Consider the following 20,950-nt stretch of genomic DNA (forward strand, 5'->3'; position numbering starts at 1 on the left):
TATTTATAGATGAAGGAACTGGGGCAGCAATCACACTCCTTACCAAACTATCTTTTATATTCCGGGCCTTTCTGTATACAAATCTAGGTTTATTGCTAATAAACGATTTTAAAACCGGATCATGATTAAGGATGTCCCAGTGTTTTCCTATTATTTTCTCTACTTCTCTATACTGACTATTATATTGAGTTATAAAAGTGATTTCCCCATCTCTACGTTCATCATCTCTTTTCTTCGTTTTACGTATAGCTTCTAGTCTATCTAATTGTAAACCATTTTCTTTAGCTTTTTCCACAACTTTATTATCATAACCCTTCTGTTTGAATTGTTTCATCAGAATATTGGCTTGTTCTTCATATACATCCACCTCAGTACAATTTCTGCGTATACGATAAAATTGGCTACCTGGTATACTTTTAAGCCAATTATAATGATGGTTACTTCAATGTAACCATTACAGTCTGTGGGTTTCGTATAATTTTTGGTCTTAATGATATTTCCCTCAATATATACGGTCAAATCAAGAAAATTGACCGCAGTATCACTCACATTGAAGGTTAATACAATACCATGCCTATTATCATTTAGATGTTTACAGAAGTTATCCAGAGAGTTTTGATTATCATCCCAAATAAAAATCACATCATCGATGTATCGATGCCAGGACACCAGGCTGGCCCCAAAACCATGACCGCTCCATACTGACTGATCTTCCCACCATGCCATGAACAAATTGGCATAGCTTGGTGCCAGCCTGGTGCCCATGGCAGTCCCTGTGAGTTGTAGATAAAAGTCACTATTGTACCAGAAGAAGTTATTTCGTAGAATTAGTTTGATACCCTCCACAATAAAAATTTTCTGATTCTCTGACATATCCTTTCTTTCTAGGAAAAATTTCACTGCACTTAGACCTAAATGATGTTGGATAATGGTATATAAAGAGGTGACATCCGCTGTCACCAATTTATATCCAGGGAGCCATCTAATTTCCGAGAGATCCCTTATAATGGAAATAGTATCCTTTAAATAGGATGTAGTTTCCTGTACCAAAGGTTGGAGTAGATAATCCAAATAGTGTGATAAATTGGAAAGTACAGAGTTAGTACCCGCCACAATAGGACGGCCTGGAGGCTTCTCCTTATTTTTGTGAATCTTGGGTAACACATATATTACCGGTATAGAAGGATTCTCAATTTTAATATATTCTTGTATAGTCTCAGTAATGATCTTTTTTGATGTATATAATGCCAGGAAACTGTACAATTTTTTAACAATAGCATTTGATGGATTAGTACGTAGTCTTTTATATGTACTAGTATCTGCCAACTGGCGAACAATTTCTGAGTTGTAATCATCCACATTAAGGATAACCACACTTCCCCCTTTATCAGCGGGTTTGATCACTATTTGCTTGTTATCCTTCAATGTTTTAATAGCAGACCTCTCATCTTTTGTAAGATTCATCTTTTTAATGGGTTTCAAATCTAATCTATCCAAATCCTCTCTCACTAATCTTTCAAATGTCTCTATGTAACAACCCTTTTTATGTGCGGGAAAAAAATTAGATTTTTTTTTTTCTTAAATACAGAGATTTCATTATTCGCCAATAGCTCAATGTTATCTTCACCTTTCTCACCCAAAAATTTTTTTAGAGTTAATTTTCTAATAAACTTCTGGAGGTCAACGAATACCTCGAAGTCATTAGGGCGACTTGAAGGTGCAAATTTTAAACCACGCTCTAAAACTTTGGTTTCCCATTCATTTAGTTGGTAATTACTCAAATTATAGATTTTTGTTTTAGAGCTAAGTGTTTCTGCTATGTCCCCTTCACTTTGAGATACGTTGTCCTCTACATTCCTGACTTCCCTTCTTTTCTTTCTATTTGCGTGTGTACATTTACCTCCCCTAGTCCCCCTTCTCCTTTTTTTTGGGGTGTAGGTCACCCTATCTACCATAAAAAATCATCAGTGAGGGGCTCAAACCTGTTCCTCCAATTGTCTGATCGAAATGATGTTTTTTTCTTCCTTTCCCAATTATCAGATGGGTTATCAAAGAAATGTCCCTTACTTCTAAACTGATGTTTACTCCACTCCCCTAATTGTTCATCTCTGGGTCTACGTGATCATTCATTTCCATAAGGGAATCTGTGTGGTCTCTCTTCCCTTTTTGATAGTGGGGATAGATCATCTTTATGTTGTGGTCTAAAGGTCATTCTCTTTTCAGTATTCCTGATATGGACATTCCCCTCTTGATACATTCTTTCTTTTTTAGTAATTTTATGTTCATTACCACTCATATAATCTCCTTTATCTCTCCAATATTTTTTCTTTTTCTTATTTTTAAGATCTCTTTCATTTTTCTCAATCTTTTTAATACTCATCTCTTCTAAAACCTTTAAATTTCTTGACTCTTTATAGGGATCTACAAGACTTTTATAGGTATTAATTTTTTCTAATTTTTGTAATTCTGTCCCTTTTTCTCTAATAATGATGAAGTGGTTTTTATAACACACTTTTATAACACACTTTTAGTATTTTTTCTGTCTACATTATTATGCATCGTTCTCTATTTTAATTATTGTCTTTTTATTTTTTACATATACATCTGTATCGCTCTGAGGAATATTGATGAATTTTGTCACCAAATTCTTAATATTGGAAGCCTCTTCATTATAATGGGACTTCTGTTTTGCATCTATATCGTATTGCGTTCCACTGTGGTGCGTTCCAAAAAGATGGGAGGATCACCCTGATGCATCATAGAAATGTGTTGTCCGTGTGTGCCTGAGAGGGAACCATCCTCTCTACCCTGGTGGCAGGTCAGACTACATAAGGAGCGCACTGCCGGAATGACAACATCCGGTTGAGCCGCGATGATGGCTTCCTGTCGCCGCGTGATGACCATTTCCGGGAAAGCGGATGATGAATAGGCTGTTTCCGCTCAAGTGACCGGATCAAGTTTTGTCACGTTGGTCTGCTGTTTGGCACGCAAATGAACATTATAAATTTAAGGAGAGATCCAAAATATGGACTGGATGCCAAAAATTAATTATTGGTTTTTTTTGTTTTTTTTTATTTATTTATTTTATTTTGTTTTTATTATGTTCTTATGTATGATTCAGTTGATTTATATTTTGATATATATTGTGGATGTACATGAATTCATATTAATGGAATGTGTAATTTATTAAGGGCTTTTTAAGGATTGATGCCATTTTTTACTTATCCGGAGTTTGTGGATTACTCAATATTGAGGTTAATCAATTAGTGTGAGTTAGGGTATATATACCCTGGCTGTTCAGTCAGAATTTACACCCTGAGGAAGGACCTATGGTCAGAAACGCGTTGGTGGTACTGTGGCAAGTTTTCTTGTTGCTGCTATTTTTTTATTCTTTTACTGGTTGGTTCTCCATACTCATTCATTTGGGGTTTCAGGAGAGAATTTCTATTACTTACCTGTAATAAGGAAAGAGGACTCTATGCTTGGATTTTATCTATTTTTTATTTGTTCCTGTATTGTAAAAATAAACTTTGGACTTTTATATGATTTTTGGATCATTGTATTGAAAGGATTGCTTCCAGCTTTTGGAATGAGGAGTGCTCTGTTGGACCTAAAGAAACCCTGATGGAAACGTTTATACCTGGTCCCAGGTGAGTGTTTTTACATAGGGGAGGTCCAATTGGGAATATATGAATACCTGTATTTCCAATGTAAGCTGACGCAAGACAGATACCTTTATGTGAACATATTTCTCCATTTGGAGGTGAGTCGGAGGCGGAGGATTTTGAAGCCCTAAAAGGGGTCCATGTACTTTGGATTTAATTTCTTGTGTATCTCTCCTTCCACTTCGACAGAATCAATTAATAGAAGATCGCGCTTTTGGATCACTCTATCTTGAGAAAACTGAGATGCTTACCTGCATCTCAGAACGACGTGTATCTCAGCCAAACCGATGCCCGATGGGAGGATGACTGTACACACTTGCACGATACGGTGTATGACCGCGTGATATATCCTTGCATCCTGCATTCACCTGCATGCGGGTGTCAGTGACATGTCCTTATAACATGCAGCATATCAGATGGGACGGCGTCGCTGACCACGCAATTGTTGGTACACACTGAGCGATATAGACGATATATATTTCCAATCCGCTTTGGAGCAATATATCGCCCGATGTGTACCCGGCCTAAGACTTGCTGTGATCTGCATATGTTTCTGCCTGTAATTACTGTCTAAAGTGTTAATGTTTAAAAAAAAAAAAGACATAGGGCACCCCCCCCAAAAAAAAATCATAACCAGCCCCAGGCTCCTGACCCGGTCCTAGTTTTAGGGTTCCCCCGTACCTTGGGAACCAGCGCTGGGCTCCCAGAGCCAGTCCTGGTTTTACAAATAGGGGAAAAAATGGCATGGGGTTCCCCATAGTTTTAAAACCAACACAGGACTCAAATCTAGCTGGGGTGTAATGCCACAGCCAGGGTAACCCTTTCACTGGGTCTCTCTGGCCAAAGCATTAACACCACATAATAGTCAGGACTAGCCGGGGATCTTAGGGAAGGTGGGACCCCCCCTCCCCAATAAAGGGATCCCCCCTCTCCCGAGCACCCGAAGCTTATGCTGAAGCCCAGGGCTCTTCCCTGCACCCCTGGCCGGTGGGTGCAGGGGTAATAGTGTGAAAATTAGAATGATACTATTTTTTTTTATAGTAGAACTAGATTGGAGTCTGATGCTGGTTTTAAAAATAGAGGGAACTCCACAACATTTTTTTCCCCTACTTTTAAAACCTGGACTGGCTCTGGGAGCCCAGCGCTGGTTCCTAAAATCCTACTCGTTTTTCCCCCTGTATTTTTAGAACCAGGACTCGCTCAGGAGTCCAGGGCTGGTTATGCTTTTTTGGGGGGGAACCCTACGTCATTTATTTTTTAACATTAACACTTTATTTATTTTTAAAACACACAAGCAGCCTGCACATAGCTGCTTGTTCATGTGAGTTTGGCTCAGGGAACTCGGCAAAGAAATCTTGATCACATACACCATCGAAAAACATGATTTCAGCAAATCTAGATTCTTGGTAAATTTTTAGAGTTTCAGCAGGCAAAAACCACTCGAGTTTCAGCAGGCAAAAATCACTCGAGTTTCAGCAGGCAAAAATCACTCGAGTTTCAGTGATGCAAATCGAGTTTCTACAGACATGATACTTAGTAAATTTACCCATTGCTGGCCACTCCTACTGGTGTTACTTGGCCACTGACTGTGGTGCCAACTGTGCACCAGTTGAAGTGTAGTCACTGCCACCACCAGACTCCTTCACTGTCACCTAGAACTGCTTACTGCTGGGTGTTGTGTGTAGCTGTTTCCACCCAAATTACTTCCAGGAGATTTATCTATCCTCTAAGTCAAAACTGGTTCCAGAGTGTGGGTGACCAGATCTTGGGACTGTGGCCCTGATTCAGACCCGAACGCAAGTGGCCGTTCGTTAGTTCGGCGTACGAGCGAAAAAAAGTAAATTCAAGCGCTCGCTCGTATGTTCGGTCGCAGCTAATCTTCCGCCCCATAGTCTCACCAACCCCTCCTCTAGCTAGCGAATGTTCGAAATAGCGACCGTCCGTCTCCTCTTTGGTTGCAGGGAATGCTCGCACAAGTCAATTCCGGAAGTGGCCATGTCAGTTTTCGATTGCCTGCTATTTCATTCAGCAAACATACTTGAATCGATTAATAGCAATCAGTATAATAATTAGCTTAATTGTTATTCACGTTTGCAATCCGTTTTTTTTTTTCACTGTCAATAAACTTTATTATTGTTCGTGTGTGTCATTGCTTCCGCAGAATACGTACGGTTGGACCAAGGGGATGGTTTTTCAAATTTAAAAGTTTGTTTGAATGCTATTATTGCTTTGCGTTTTTTTTAATGGCCGATTTTTCTTCTTTTTTATTAATATTTAAATTAGCTAACGCATGTCACTGTATCAAGCCTATCATAACTCACATTATATTTGTGAGTGTGTAGGTCACATGACTCATACATTAACCAATAGAATGGTTTCTGTTCATTTACAAAGTACATTATCGAATCAAATTTTTTTAGGACCTTTATTAAAACTGTTTTTTGACAAAAAAATCATTGCCATCATGAGAGCCGCCGCTTTTTGTCGCCGTGAACTCCTGGTCCTCACAGATGTGATGGACCGGAGAATAACGGAGCATCCGGCCCCCATCACTAACCTCCGCAAACGGCTTGCCTACGCGGAGGTGCGGCGCCGCCTACGTACGATCGGCTACCGCAGGAATATCGGCCAACTTGAAAGAAGGTGGTCCGATCTGCGCCGCCGATCCCACGCTTGTTGGCCAATTTGCGTCAGCAAATCCAAGAAAGTAAGTTTTTGTTTGTATTTTATTTAAAATGTAAACATACCTGCGTGTGCATGTTTCCCGTATAGCCCTGTTTATTTCTTTTGGACATACCTGCGTGTGCATGTTTCCTGTATAGCCCTGTTTCTTTATTTTGGACATACCTGCGTGTGCATGTTTACCGTATAGCTCTGTTTGTTTTGGGTTTTTTTGGTGTTTAAATTTTGGAACCAAACAATTAAATATGTACTAATATAAATTTATCAACATCTTTTAGGGGCTGAGCGCAGACTACAGCGTCTACACCGTCTCCGACGGCGTGTTCGTCCCCTATCCCCCACCCAAACATCCTCTCCCCACTCTTCCCCAAATTCCCCCTCCACCCCAGACCTGGCAGACCGTGAGGCCCCTCCCTCTCCTCACATTCCCATCCCACCAACTTCACCCTCCCCTCCACCCCCCCTCTTTTCCTCACCCTCCCCTCCACCCCCCCTCTCTTTTCCTCACCCTCTACTTCCGCACAAATCACCCCTCCTCCATCTGTGCAGCACTGGCCCACCTCTGAGGAGGACGATTTCGGGGCTCCAGGCTCAGTCATCATTATGCCCGGTATGTTTCCCTTTTAAACTATGGTTGCTTTTGCATTTTTTTGTTTTTTGGTGATGTTGTCCTTTTGCCTGTGCAGTTCAAATTTGTAAAGTATTTCTAATGTTTTGGATATATATATTTGTGAAACAATGTCTAGGATGTTTTCCCCTTACACATATGACACATGTCCAAACACTCATACTTGTGTCTTTCTTGTTTACGGTACCAACAAATGTAGTATTTTTGTGTAGTTGTCCCTATTTTTTGTTGAATTTTGATTTCAAATTGTTATTTTTTTTTTCTTCAATCTTTGCGTTTGGCTTTACTTTTCTTTTGTCTATTTTTTTTTCTCGCTTTTTTGGATAGTCTAATTTTTAAGTTGTTTGGTAACATATAAATTAAGGTGTCATTTTAGTAATCCCCACATTTTTTAAACCTACAGAGGACCAGAGGCGGAACGCACAAATGTATGCAGGCTTGAGGGGCCATGTAGTAGGCATGCTCATGGTCCTGGATCATCTGTTGGCGCTCCTGCGCCACTAATTTTTTTTTTCCCCAAAAAAAACTGTTTACAAAAATAAAAGATATTTTGATTTATTTAAGTCTCATTCCTTGTCTGTAAATCTTAGATTGTTGAATCTTACATAAGTCGACTATTTTAGCTGAGTTTTTAAGTAATGTAAATTAGATTGTAGAAAGCTCAAGTAAGTATGTAAGCTGGCACATTAAACACCTAACAATACCAATAGGTTTGTAGAATTATCTGCAAATTTTTTTTTATTTTTTTGTGGGTAATGTAAAAATAAAAACAAACCTGCTTAGGCCTAGATTTGAAAACATAATGAATCACCATAATACCTTTGGTGTTTGTTTTTAGCCACAAAGCAGGGTAAAATACTTTACAATTTAACAAATTACAGGATTAGCCATTAAGCAAGTTTGCCTTTTTTGGACCAGGTTACACTTGCTTGTAATTTACCAAGGAAATGTTTGTTTAACGTTAAAACAAAATTTAATGCACACAAATAATAAACACAAAGTGAATTGTCACAATCAATTCACACAGTGAAAACACACACAAAAATCCAACCAACACTAAAAAGCCCAAAATAACAACAACAATCAAGAACTGTTTGAAGAAGTAGCATGCCAACATGAATCCACAAATGAGGCGAAGAAATCATTGTTCCAGAAGTTATATCCAATGTGTCCACATGAAGTCATTTTTTGGGATCAGGTAGTATGCATCGTTTTTTAAGGTAATTTTATGGAATAAAAGAAAAAAACAAAACAAAAAAAAATAAAATTGTACATTAAAATATTACATGTCTACATTGTGTCAATTAAATTAATTTTTGGAAATAATTACCTAAAAAATCTGGCCACAATGTCATCACGTATGGCCCCCCCACATACTTACCTCCGACCAACCTCGGGGGGCCGTCCTCAGGCAAGGCATCCTCTGGCTGCATTGGGACACCACTCCCTATGGCGATGTTGTGATATATCCCACACAGGACCACAATTTTCGAAACCATATCCGGCAAATACACGAGGGCGCCACCAGAGCGGTGAAGGCATCTGAATCGGCCTTTTAAAAGGCTGATACAGCACTCCACCACCTGCCTGGTGGCTGTAAGTGCGGAATTATACTGACTTTGTGGCCCTGGTGTGGGAACCAAATAAGGAGTGAGCAGCCAGGGCGTGCAAGGGTAACCACTGTCTCCTGTGAAAATATAAAATATTACATCAGGACCATTGGGTACCAAGCTTTGCATTGTTTTCAACAGAAGGTGTCAACTTACCCAGAAGCTACACATCACCAGCTTGTAGGTTGTTTAATTTGTGCCAAAGCCCTGATTGCCGGATGACGAAGGAATCATGTGCACTGCCTGGGAATTTGGCATTCAGGGACAGGATCTGGAGGAAGGCATCACATACACCACCATTACATTCAGTGAATGAAAGTGCTTTCGGTTCCGACATATTGCCTCCAGACTTGCTGAAGGCTGAAGTGGTATGTGAGTACCATCCACAACCCCTATGATGTGTGGGAAGGCAGCAATTTGATAAAAATTAGCCTTCACCACACTAAGGGAACCCATATCCAATGGCATTTTAATAAAATGATGGAGGTGTTTAAAAAGTGCATCCATCACTGCCCTCAGGATCCTTGAAAAGGAGGACTGGGAAATTCCTGCCACTATTCCCACGGTGGTTTGAAAGGATCCTGAGGCACAAAAATGTAACACCGACATTAATTGCGTAATTGGTGGTATTGCTGTAGGACTGTCAATTTGCCGTTCAAGATCACTCTCTATTAATGAGAGAGTGTCTATGATGATTTGTGGCGGAAGACGGTATCGCCTTAACACCTCATCATCTGGCATTCCAAAAAGGGTGACACGTGTTCTATATATCTGGGGCCTTGCACGCCTATGAGGCCTACGCCTGGGACGAAGTTGAGGTTGGTCGGGTTCTGGAACCATGGCCAATATAATACAACCAACATCAACCTGAAATGGTAAGCCAGGTAGTTATTGTTTTAGACAAATGTGTAAAGAAAAATATACTTATCTTTTCAAAGAAATCCAAAGATGCTTACAGGCCTGGGACGTGTCATGTGCTGAACAACCTACATTTCAAAAGTAGAAAATATATTTTATGATTAATTTAATAAACTATGATTGTAAACAAATTTATTGGGGGAAAAATAGAGAAGGGAGGACACATTAGTTCTGAAAATATTACGCAACATTTAGTGGTAAGACATGATTTTACACTGAAAAAATCAAAACACATTAGTTGGCTAAATAGTACGCTACTTTTACAGTTAAATCAAGACACATTAGTTGGCAAAATAGTACGCTACTTTTACAGTTAAATCAAGATATTAGTGCGCTAAATAGTACGCTACTTTTACAGTTAAATCAAGACACATTAGTTCGCAAAATAGTACGCTACTTTTACAGTTAAATCAAGACACATTAGTTCGCAAAATAGTACGCTACTTTTACAGTTAAATCAAAACACATTAGTTCGCAAATTAGTACGCTACTTTTACAGTTAATTAAGGACACATTAGTGCGCTAAATAGTACGTTAATTTTACAGTTAATTAAGGACACATTAGTGCGCAAAATAGTAAGTTAATTTTACATTTTAAACCACTCAAACATTAGTACGCAAAATAGTACGCTACATTTAGTGGTAAGACATGATTGTTCCCAGAAAATAAACAACATTACTTTGCGAAACATAAGCGAAGACCAACACATCGAAAGTATAAATTCATGAAACCAAAGACACTTACCAAAAAAAGACAAATATCCCAAAGTTCAAAAACGTCACTGGGGCAATGCCAAAATAACTGTTAAAAAAAAAAAAATATTAAAAAAATTTGTAAACTATTTACTATTATTTTTTACGGTGGTTTTTTAAAATACTTACTCAAAAATGCCAAAAAAAAAGCCAAACAATAAAAAAATAAGCGAACGGAAAAGAAAAAAAAAAAAAAAGATCACACCAAAAAATTCCTCCTTCTACTCCAAAATCAGTCAACAATCCACTCCAAAGCAAAACCTCCAACAATCATAACATGCCACCTCGACTCGAGTCACACCAAGCCATAAATAGTCTTTATTTTCCGGCACAAATTAAGGACGGACAATAGAAGCGCACAATCAATGATGCGGCCGAATAATGCTGACGCAGGTATAAACACGTCACTGAAATCCCAAATAGGTCTGCTGTAGTTGAGTCAAAAATGACTACCGAGCAGCAAGGTACTGGCCAAGAGGCGCCAGGTAAGTATTTTTCTTTTTTGTGGAAAATGATTGATTAACAATATTTGGGAAAACATTTTACATTATCAATTTTTTTATCTTTTTCAAAAAAGGTGTTGAGGATGACATGGAAGAGGCTGCTGGGCCTAGTAGGCCAAGTAAACAAGCCAAAAAAAAAAAGGCAGCCACAATTCACAAGGAAGGAGATGGAGGTTTTGGTCCAAATGTGCAATGACACCCTGCAACAGGCAGCAAGGAATATGGGTGCAGGCCAGAGGTGGAAAATGTGGGACATAGCCAGTGCTGTCAATGGAGTGAGTGAGTTGGAATGTTCAACCAGGGAGGTCAAACGCAGGAACGTACAAACTACATTTGACTAAAAAGTGTTTACAGGTCAAAATACTGGAGTAATAATGCCAACTTTTTATTCAACAGATGGAGCGACTTCAAATATCGCCTGAAACAAAAACTTGCAGTTAGGGCTAGGCATGCAAGGGGGACAGGTGGGGGTCCCACCCCTGTGTCACTTGAGCTCACTGATTTGGAGGAGCTGGCACAGGGGTGTGTGCAGGATGAGGAGGTGTTTGGCGTGTCGAACATGGATACCGACATGCCAGACTTTGCGGCTCCTCATGTTGACCCGGGTAAATGTTAACAACTCTGAAATGTGTTTTGGAAAATATCTAGATTCTAATTTGACTCTTTTCTCTTTTTTCTCACAGAGACAGAGGCGGATGAGTCTGCTCCAGAGGTGAGCGTTGGCTGCAGAATTTCTTCTGGATCTGCAGGGGAGGAAGCAATAGATCCGGCTGGGGACCCTGTGGAAGACAGTCCAGGGTCTTCCCCCTCACAGGCAGTGGCCCTCCTCAGTGATCTCAATATTAAAACGGATCAACAGACCGAGATTCTGCTGAGGCTGGACGCCAGTCTGCTATGGGTGACAGACGCCCTGGAGGCAAATTCTGCGGCCAACGTGTGAATTGCTAATGCCCTGGAGCAGCTCGTTCACCATCACATGTTGGAGCCGGCCTCCCTTCCTGCCGGAACATCAGGAGCCTCCACCTCTGGCACAACAACAGCCATCCCTCCAAATGTGCCTAGCCCTATGCATAGTCCAGAGGCCCCAACATCTGCCTCTGGACAGGCCAGACGAAGGACCTCCCGGACCCGTTCCGGCTCACTCCCAACCCCGGCCAAACGCCCTAAAAGGCAATGACAGCACTGGCTAATTTCCCCACAATCCATCTCTGTGTTTGCCCCATATTCCTTAATGGCCAAAACCTCCCTCTCCTTTCTTGTGAATTGTTTTTTAAATTGTAATTTGTTTGTGTCTGAAATGCCACTAATTTTATGTGTGGCCAAACAAGCAATTTATGTTTATTTACGTGCTTTTCATTTATTTTCTGAAAAAAAATAAAATAAAAACAGTTTAAAATCTGCTCTATTCTATTGTTTATTTCTTACAAAACTGGTTAAAAGGTAATCCATCCAACAAAATTACAAACAATACAACGGAAAGAGAAACATTTTTGAATTTTCAACAAATCAAGGGTTAAATAAAAAAATGATTTTTACAAAACACTGATAAAAAAAAAAAAATGGTTTCTTTGGCCATAAAATATTCGCAAAAAAATAAAACATGCGTACAATATTGTTTAACTACAAACAAAACACTTACAAATATTTCAAAACACACCAAAAAAAAAATGTTGGCTAATTGATTGTATTAGGCCGAAATTAGCAGCTGAGTAGTTCACCTGCGTTCGGTTTTTAGCTACTAAAAAAAGTCTATTAGAGAAACACCTTACAAGCAGTTTAACAATTAAAAGAAGATTGTTTCTGTGGCCTCAATTGATAAATCGACACTCCATCGATGAGCCCAGGGAAGGACGAAGAGACCATCGTCATTGCGGTAGACTATACCAGACCACAAGCTGAGCGAGCAGTCTTACTGAAAATTGGATCAGACAGTGACGTATGACTTTTTCCGTTCACATTGGCCGCTCGCATCAGATAATTTATGTACGCCCAAAAAACGCCTCGACACGCCTGCGTTTTTCCATCTCCACCCCCGTCACCGCCCCAAAACGGACAGTTCTGTCAATCACATTTGACATGTCACTTCCTGTTCGCTGTTCGACTGAAAAAGTTATCGCAATCAGCCGTACGCACATGCGCACTGTTACACTGACGCATGCGTGGTTGTACAACATCGGATGACTACGAGCGAACGTCCACTTACGAGCGGCTCTGAATGAGGGCCTGTAGTCTTACTATGTCCCAGTAGGCAATTGGTCTGCTGGAGTCATCTGATAGCTGGGGAAGAACCGCAGCAGCTATCAAATATCAGTTCGCTCAGGGGCTGTTGCTGAAGTCTCTTCACTGGACCACCAGGAATGACTCCTCCCCCAAAATACTGCAGCTATTGAAGTTTTTGCCTGCCCTGACGTACCTTAATCCCACTGGTCCACCAGGTTAAAATATAAACACATTTTGTTATTCTAAATACAGTTTAAATTAATTACATTTTAGGCAATAGTCATGGAATATTCTGAACATCTGAGGAAAATGTCATCAGGTGTACATAACAACGTAAAATTCAGTGAGATTATCTCCATTTCCTAATAGGAACATGTGTAGTCAACTCTTGTAATACAAGTGGAACTCAGGTCACTAACATTTCCCCATGATGTCACACACTGACCTTTGTTTCCTGGTGAATGATGTGGAGTGTGACAATGCCATTCTCTACTTTCAGTGTGTCCAACTGAGCAAGGTATGGTGACTGATCTGGGCGTAAGAGTTTCTGTCTTCTGTATGAAAATGTGTGATAATGTTATTCAACAAAGGCTATTACTAGAATTGTAAAGGTCTAAAATTGCAGGATTTCTATATCTATGTTAAATCCTTTCTTTCAGTCCACTGGAGGACACCGGAACACTAGGGAATAGAGAGGTTCAGCTTGCGTCTGGGAAGTCTAAATTTAGCACTCAGAAGGTAATTCAATTAGCGGTGATGGATGTTAGGTCCGAGAGAAATGGCCAGAATTCCGGCACCTCAAGGTCACCAACATTGAACATTATTCCTTGCACCCCTGAGGTGTGCAGTAAAATGTGCAATGTTGGCATACCATAATAATTGGGGATATCTGTAGCTGCACATTGGGCCTTATTCAGGGTTAGGGTTAAAGGGTGTAAAGGACCCCCCCTCCCGTGCAAAAATGTAAACAGATTTAAGGATAGCTTCAATTTTACTACCCATGCTATCCCTTTTGCCATAGCATTAAGAATTAGAATAATGTTTTTTTAGACAGACATAATATGTGACAGACAGACTCCTCGCTGGGGAATGGATAAAGGATTTAACACCTGTATGAGACCTGGAAACTCTGATCAATTTTGGTTCACATCTTGCATAATTACGTATTTCAAATGAGCAGAAAAATATAAGGAAACAATTTGTTTTTTCTTCCTCCTAAATAGCGAATTGTCTGGCACATAAAACACCTTGCTCTTTTGATTATTTAGTGTTTGCCACAAGTCTTAACAGAAATCCTCTATTCTCTGCTTCCTACTCTCTGCTTCCTACTTGAATTCTAGAGGAAGAATGAGAAAAACTCAAAAATTCAGCCACCTCATCTTCCTGCAGGGACCAATATTCAGAGTCTGATACCTCCGAAGACCAAATGTCTGTGGTTTAGAGATCCTTTCCAGGCTATAGTAAACCTTAACAACACTGACTTTGACAGACATTCTGTCCAAGCTGGTTCATCTGGTGAGGCAGCTGTGGCGTCCGAAATGCCCTGGCTAAAGGCCACAGATTAGGAGACTTATGTCCTACCTGCTAAGTCTTTTTCTTCAACTCCATAAGGGGCACAGGGATGACACTGGGTTATACCCTGGAGAGGAGAGTCTGGGCACCAAACACTTAACTGAAAATAGCCCAGGCTCCTCTCCTCTATACCCCACCCCCAGCAGGAGCGAGGAAGAGGAGAAGGAAGACCGGCATACATACAGAACCATACACACCATGGAAAGTACAGCCAGACTGGTCACCAAGGAAACACACCCTGGTAGACAGGTGCGTCAGGGTGGGCGCCCTGTGCCTCTTATAGAGTAGAAGAAGAAGACTTAACAGAGAAGACCTAAGTCTGAATTTCTTCTTCCTCCACAAGAGGGCACAGGGATGACAATAGGACGTCCCAAAACTGTCCCCTATGGGTGGGGACACTCCTGAGCTGCAGTGAGCACAGGACGCCCGAAGGTGACATCCGAGGATGCTATGTATCAAATGCATAAAACCTGATAAAAGTATGAGCAGACGACCATGTGGCAGCCGTACAGAGCTGTACTGCAGAAGCCCCACAGTGCGCTGCCCAAGAAGTCCCCACTGACTAGGCGGAATGGGCCGTCACCACGGCAGGGGTAGGAAGGTTCACCAAGGAGTAAGCCTAGCGAATTGTAAAGTGAGGCTAGCGGATCAACGTCTGCTTAGTAGCCGGCCAGCCCGTTATGGACATCCTATAAGAAGACTAACAGAGAGTCCGACTTGCAAATCTCCCTGGTCCTCTTAACATAAAGGCGGAGAGCCCTTACCACATCCAACGAAGCCTCCGGCTGAGAAAGATCCATAGTCGGGAATGCAGGTACCATAATTTCCTGATTAATATGAAACCGGGGCACTACCTTGGGAAGGTAGCTCAGGTGAGTCCACGGTACAGCCCTGTCTGAATGGAAAACAAGGAATGGGTAGCGAAACAATAGGGCGCTCAAATCCGTCACCAAACAGTTTTCCACATGAGCCAAAGCAAATCCACCATCTGTAACGGTTCAAAGTGAGCCGACTGGTGAGTTTGGAGAACCAAAGAAAGATCCCAGGGAACTACAGGTGACACAAACGGTGGCTGAACATGATGAACCTCCTGGAAAAAGGTTTGCACCTCCGGCAACAGAGCAATCTGCCTTTGGAAGAGGATGGACAAGGCCAAAACATGGACCTTCAAGGACGAAAGCCCAAGTCCAGACCCAACTTCAGAAAGGAAAGGATCCGGGAAAGGCGGAAAGACCGGGGGTTAAAACCTCTGGTTGAACACCAAGAAAAATAAGTACGCCAAGCCATGTGATAAATACGTGCCGAAGAAGGCTTCCTAGCATGGTCCGAACGACCCTCAGCTTGAACTTGCGGAGGAAACGAGAAATCATCAAGATTGGAGGGAAGGTCCAAGGAACCACTAGTGCATCTACCAGGAGAGCTTCTGGATCCCTGGAGCAGAAGCAATATCTTGGCAGCTGATGGTTGTGGCGAGACACCATCATGATGATATATATATATATATGATGATATATATATATATTAGGGATGTGCAGGCTCGGTTCTACACAGTTCCGTTCGGTTCCGCGCTCAACATGTAAATTAGCACTACTATAGGCAATATAATTGCAAATTGAGACTGTGTGAGACCAGTACATATAGTATTGTGTTTATTTAGATACAATGGGTCATAATCTGGAGTAATTTGGCTCCCGATTATTGTTTGTTATTATCAAGGTTAGTGAGTGCTGTTTTACGACATCGTAATCATTCAATCGCTCATTAATCGTTCATTAAACGTGCAGTAAAATTACGGCAACGACCAGCGATGCGCGCTCCCGCTGGTTGGCATTTGTCATCGCCTGAACATGCAGGCGAACCTGCAGATAACGACAGGTTGTGCATGTTCGGGCATGAGGGAGGGTGCCTGCACTGAACAACATATCGTTCATTGTGAGCACATTATCCACTGCACAGGATGATGAACGATTGCACGATTACAATGTTGTAATCGTACAGTCGCTCCACTCTCGTGTAGTGGATACGCACCTTTAGACTGCAGGGAAGTAGAGGGGTAGCAGTTTAGAATTTTAATGCTAAATTTTAAGCGCCCACATTCCAACTAAGGCCCAGTGTTCCCCAGGGCATTAAAGAGAAAACAAGGGAATCTGAGTAATTAAACTCAGAGGTTCATTTTTGTCCCCGTTGTAGGGGTTTATTTGGTATGGAACATAGATAAAGTCATCCCATGAGAGAGTTATTTTGTACTTATTTTTCAACTAATTTATTTGTTTATTAATTTTTTATTATTTGGGAGAACCCTATGGGCCTGATTCAGAGCCGGACGCTATTTGCACTCGCTCGTTCAGAAAAAGGGGCTGGCTATTTAAATGAACCGTTCGCTCTTTGCGGTCTGTTCACGCCTCTATGTCTGAACGAGCGAACAAAACATGCGAACGTAATTTTGAAAAAAACGCCCCCTGGCCGCTCGCATCATACGTCATGTCCGCTATTTATTAGATTAATCGAGTACATCGGACGGCGTATGAACTGCTCGCTATTCTTGTGGTTGGTTTTTCCTACCACAATCATGCGAGCAGTTCTGACTATAAAACAACCAAGTGACATGGTCGATGACGCTGCTTTGTTAATTATGCACACCCTTAAAACGCCCGTTTTGACCGTTTGGCACGCCTGCGTTCGGATCTCCACTCCCCGTTTTCAAGCACCTTACCCTGTTACCACCCACAAACGCCTCATTCTGTCACTCAAAATAGCAGGCATTCGCTATTTAGCGAGCACACGATTTTCGGCCGCACTGACTGGTTCGCGCATGCGTATTAAAATCCGTACGCATGCGCAGTTGTGCGAACATCGGTAGGAACGAACGAGCAGCCGCTTACGAGCGGCTCTGAATCAGGGCCTATGTCCCATTTTTCCAGAGATCTAGCAAATATGTTGCCTGGCTCTTTTATCTCTATGACAGCAAGACTACTGTAGATCACTTTAGCATCATCATATGAGAGTTGTTCAGTAAGTAAGGTAACAAGACCTCTCACGTGTGTAACGTTCTCTATTTCATTCTAATTTCCCACCAAGCCAGAGGTAGACCACTGCTTCCCCTCACGGCCATTAGACTGCGCCTCACATTAGTTATACTGTCCCAAAATCAGTTCTAAGATGGCGGGGCTGTCAGAAACATGGTCAAACATTGAAGTGTGTAGTGTGATCAGATTTCTGCGTCTAAAGGGCACATCAGCAACTGAAATCCATTACTTACTTGTCGAAGTTTGTAGGGTGATAACATCATGTCACAGAAACAGGTTTGGGTTTGGTGCACTGCCTATGATATCGGCAGGACAGATGTTCAAGATGAGCAGCGATCCGGCTGGCCAAGCACGTCAATTATGACAATTTGTGCCGCATTGCTGGTCTGATTCAGGAGGACAGACGCTTTGGAGTGAGTGATATTACTGATGAACTGAACATCTCAGTGGATACTTTGCACAACAATGTTCATGAGCCACTGGGGTACAGGAAAACGTGTTCACGCTGGTTACCAAAGCAACTCACGGAAATTCACAAAACCAATAGGACGGGATTGTCTCTCGTGCACTTGACGTGGTACCATGAGGAGAGAGAGCAGTTCCTGCAGCATATTATTACAAGCAATGAAATGTGGGTGCACCATGTGACACCAGAGGCGAAGCAAGCATCCATGACATGGGAACACGCGTCGTCCTCACCTTCAAAGGAATTCAAAGCAGCTCCATCAGCATATAAGGTCATGGCGACCGTGTGCTGGGACCACAAGGGTGTGCTTCTTGTTGATTTCCTATGGGAGATACTGTGAATCCTGTCTGTTATTGCACACTGAGTAGGTTACGGAAAGCAATTTGTCGAAACCGATGTGGGTTGCTGCGAACAGGTGTCATATTGCTGCACGATAACACCAGACAACACGTGTAACTTGTTACGGAGCTACCATTGGGAGCTACCAAACCATCTTTCCTACATCCCTGACCTGGCACAGAGTGATTTCCATCTCTCTGGACCATTGAAGAAGCACCTGGGTGGAAGGCGATTTGCAACGGACAGTGAAGTTCAGCAAGCCGTCATGTCCTAGCTTCAGGTGCTTGACACTGATTTCTTCTATGATAGTTGCCTTGGTGTGCCGTTGGAAAAATGCTAGACAAGTATGGGGACTATGTGGGAAAATAATCTGTACCAATGCCATACTATTGATTATATGTATATGTACAAGGTGAATACATTTACGCAATGAGAGGTCTTATTTATTGAACCACCCTCGTATATATTCTTGTTTTCTGTACTCCCAATTTTTTGGGGTGTATAGGTAACATAGTATAAGAAGACATTTCTAGGTCAGAAAATAGTTCTAAATAAGGTTTATTGCACTTTAGCTTGAAATCACAGTCCAGTGTAACCAAACCTAAACATTCCCTGTATACAAACCAATATCCATGGAGAAATCTGTTTACAGCCAACAGAAATTTTCCAAAATGAATGATTCATTATTTTCAACTGAGTAAATAAATGTGATAATTTTTCACCAATACACAAAAAAAATGTAACAATTTTAATGTACCACATCAGTTACATCAGCGAGTTTACCTGTAAAATCCAATCTGGCTGCATTTCTTAAATTTGTTGTTGTCCTCAATAAGTACACTGAAAAAAAGAGTGGGTTATTGTTTTTAAAATGCATTTATTTACAATTAATATAGTCGGCTACAGAGACAAAGGGGCTGGTTCAGAGTACACACAAGTTAGCCGCAGATGCAGTCACATTGAACGCTTGGAGACAAATGCAGATCTCTGGCTCCATCTGTAGTCAGAATTGGCTGTATCTATCCAGTCACACCGCCCTGAACCATACATTTGTGAAATGAACATTTGTCAATACCAGCATGCATGGACGTACCTGCCCTAGTCTTGGTGCAGGACATCCATCTGAAATCAGTGGGACCTCTGCGTACTCTCACCTCTGAATAGCCTACAATTCCGTCAACATGCCCACATCCTTGGAACACTTATCTTACGTGTGAACTCCCCATTGCAGCAGTTACACCCACTCAGACGCATGTGGAGAAGTGGCTGATCTGATCTGCCCATAGTTGTTCAAAGTTACGTATGCTTAGCTACTCAGCATGCACCGTGTGCAAAGAGGAGATACATTAGCGGCTGTGATACTGTAACGTAGCATTTTGCATGCAGATGCACCTGTAGTCGCACACAGAATATAGACATGCAGCATATCACTTTAATCAGCATAAGTTGCTTGTGCGTCTTATTCACATTACTTTGCGAATAAGACGCATTTGAAGGGAAAAGTTGTACGAAACGATGCTCTGTATTACCTAGTCGCACCTAGAAGGGCTGTTTAATGCACAAGGAGGCTAGATGTATGTGGACACATCTGTAGTCAAAAAGCAGCCTGGGAAAGAGACTGTCACTCGCACCAAGATATATAAAGTTTCCAGATATGATGATAAATCTTGGAAGTAACTGGCTTACAAGCCTGAATCATGGTCTGAACTACCGCCCGGGTCCTCAGGATCTGAGTTTCAAGAACTATGCCATCAAAGCTAAACAAGGTAAATCTAGGTGTAGGCATAGTCCTTGATGAACGAGATCCCCTCAGAGAGAAAAGTGGTAAGGGACGTCCGCCAGTATGACCTGAAGGAGGTCATACCAAGGATGACGGGGCCAGTCCAGGGCTACAAGGATCACAGGAAGACCCTCTTGTTGGAGAACCCTGGCCAGCATGGATATCGGTGGAAAGAGATATACCAGATGGAAGAAACAAAATGCCGTCATGAACTGCTCTTGGATCCCTTAAGTGAGCCCCGTACACCGAAAGCTTTTTGTTTAAGCGGGAGGCCATGAGGACTATGTTGGGCAACCCCTATTGGTCAGAGATCAGATGAAACACTTCTTGGTGGAGTTCCCACTACCAGGATGGACAGTGTGGTGACTGAGGAATCCACTTCCCAGCTGTCCGTGCCCAAAATGTGGATGGCAGAAATGGCAGGGACCCTGCGTTCTGCCCAAAGAAGGATGTGAGACACCTCCCACATGGCTTGACAACTCCCCCCCCACCTCACTTGTTTATATAGGCTACAACAGTCGGAATTGTCTGATTGGATCCAAACAGGTCTACCTTGCGAGACTGGCTGAGCCTGGACTAGTGCATTCCGAAACATCCTCAACTCCAGGATGTTGATGGGGAGAGTGGATTCCTTCTCAGAGACCCTGAAGTCGGAAGGCCAGAGTAACCACACCCCTCCCATCAGGCTGGCATCCGTGATGATCAGAACCCAGTCTCAAACTTAGAACGGGGATCCCTTGGATAGATTGTGGGTATGGAGCCACCACTGAATCAACTGGTGTGCCTAA

At 41.8% G+C, this 20,950-nt stretch overlaps 1 protein-coding gene across 6 annotated transcripts in view; it reads right to left on the reverse strand.

Annotated features, from left to right (window-relative positions):
• GANC (glucosidase alpha, neutral C) overlaps positions 1 to 20,950 on the reverse strand; it is a 140,025-nt gene that overhangs the window by 100,562 nt on the left and 18,513 nt on the right. For 3 of the 6 annotated variants that reach the window (XR_015872495.1, XM_088456494.1, XM_088456492.1), the window contains exons 3-4: positions 19,166 to 19,222; positions 13,425 to 13,533 (exon numbers count right to left, since the gene is read on the reverse strand). Coding sequence is in view for 5 of the 6 variants with exons in the window: in XM_088456494.1 (XP_088312620.1) it covers positions 13,425 to 13,533; positions 19,166 to 19,222 (166 nt within the window). In the remaining variant the exon portion in view is untranslated. The remainder of the gene's footprint in view (positions 1 to 13,424; positions 13,534 to 19,165; positions 19,223 to 20,950) is intronic. The other 3 variants (XM_088456496.1, XM_088456495.1, XM_088456493.1) reach the window with 2 other exon arrangements.

This window comes from Taudactylus pleione, unplaced genomic scaffold (assembly GCF_031769625.1).
Source record: "Taudactylus pleione unplaced genomic scaffold, aTauple2 ptg000707l, whole genome shotgun sequence".
In the NCBI taxonomy this organism is placed as follows: domain Eukaryota; kingdom Metazoa; phylum Chordata; class Amphibia; order Anura; family Myobatrachidae; genus Taudactylus; species Taudactylus pleione.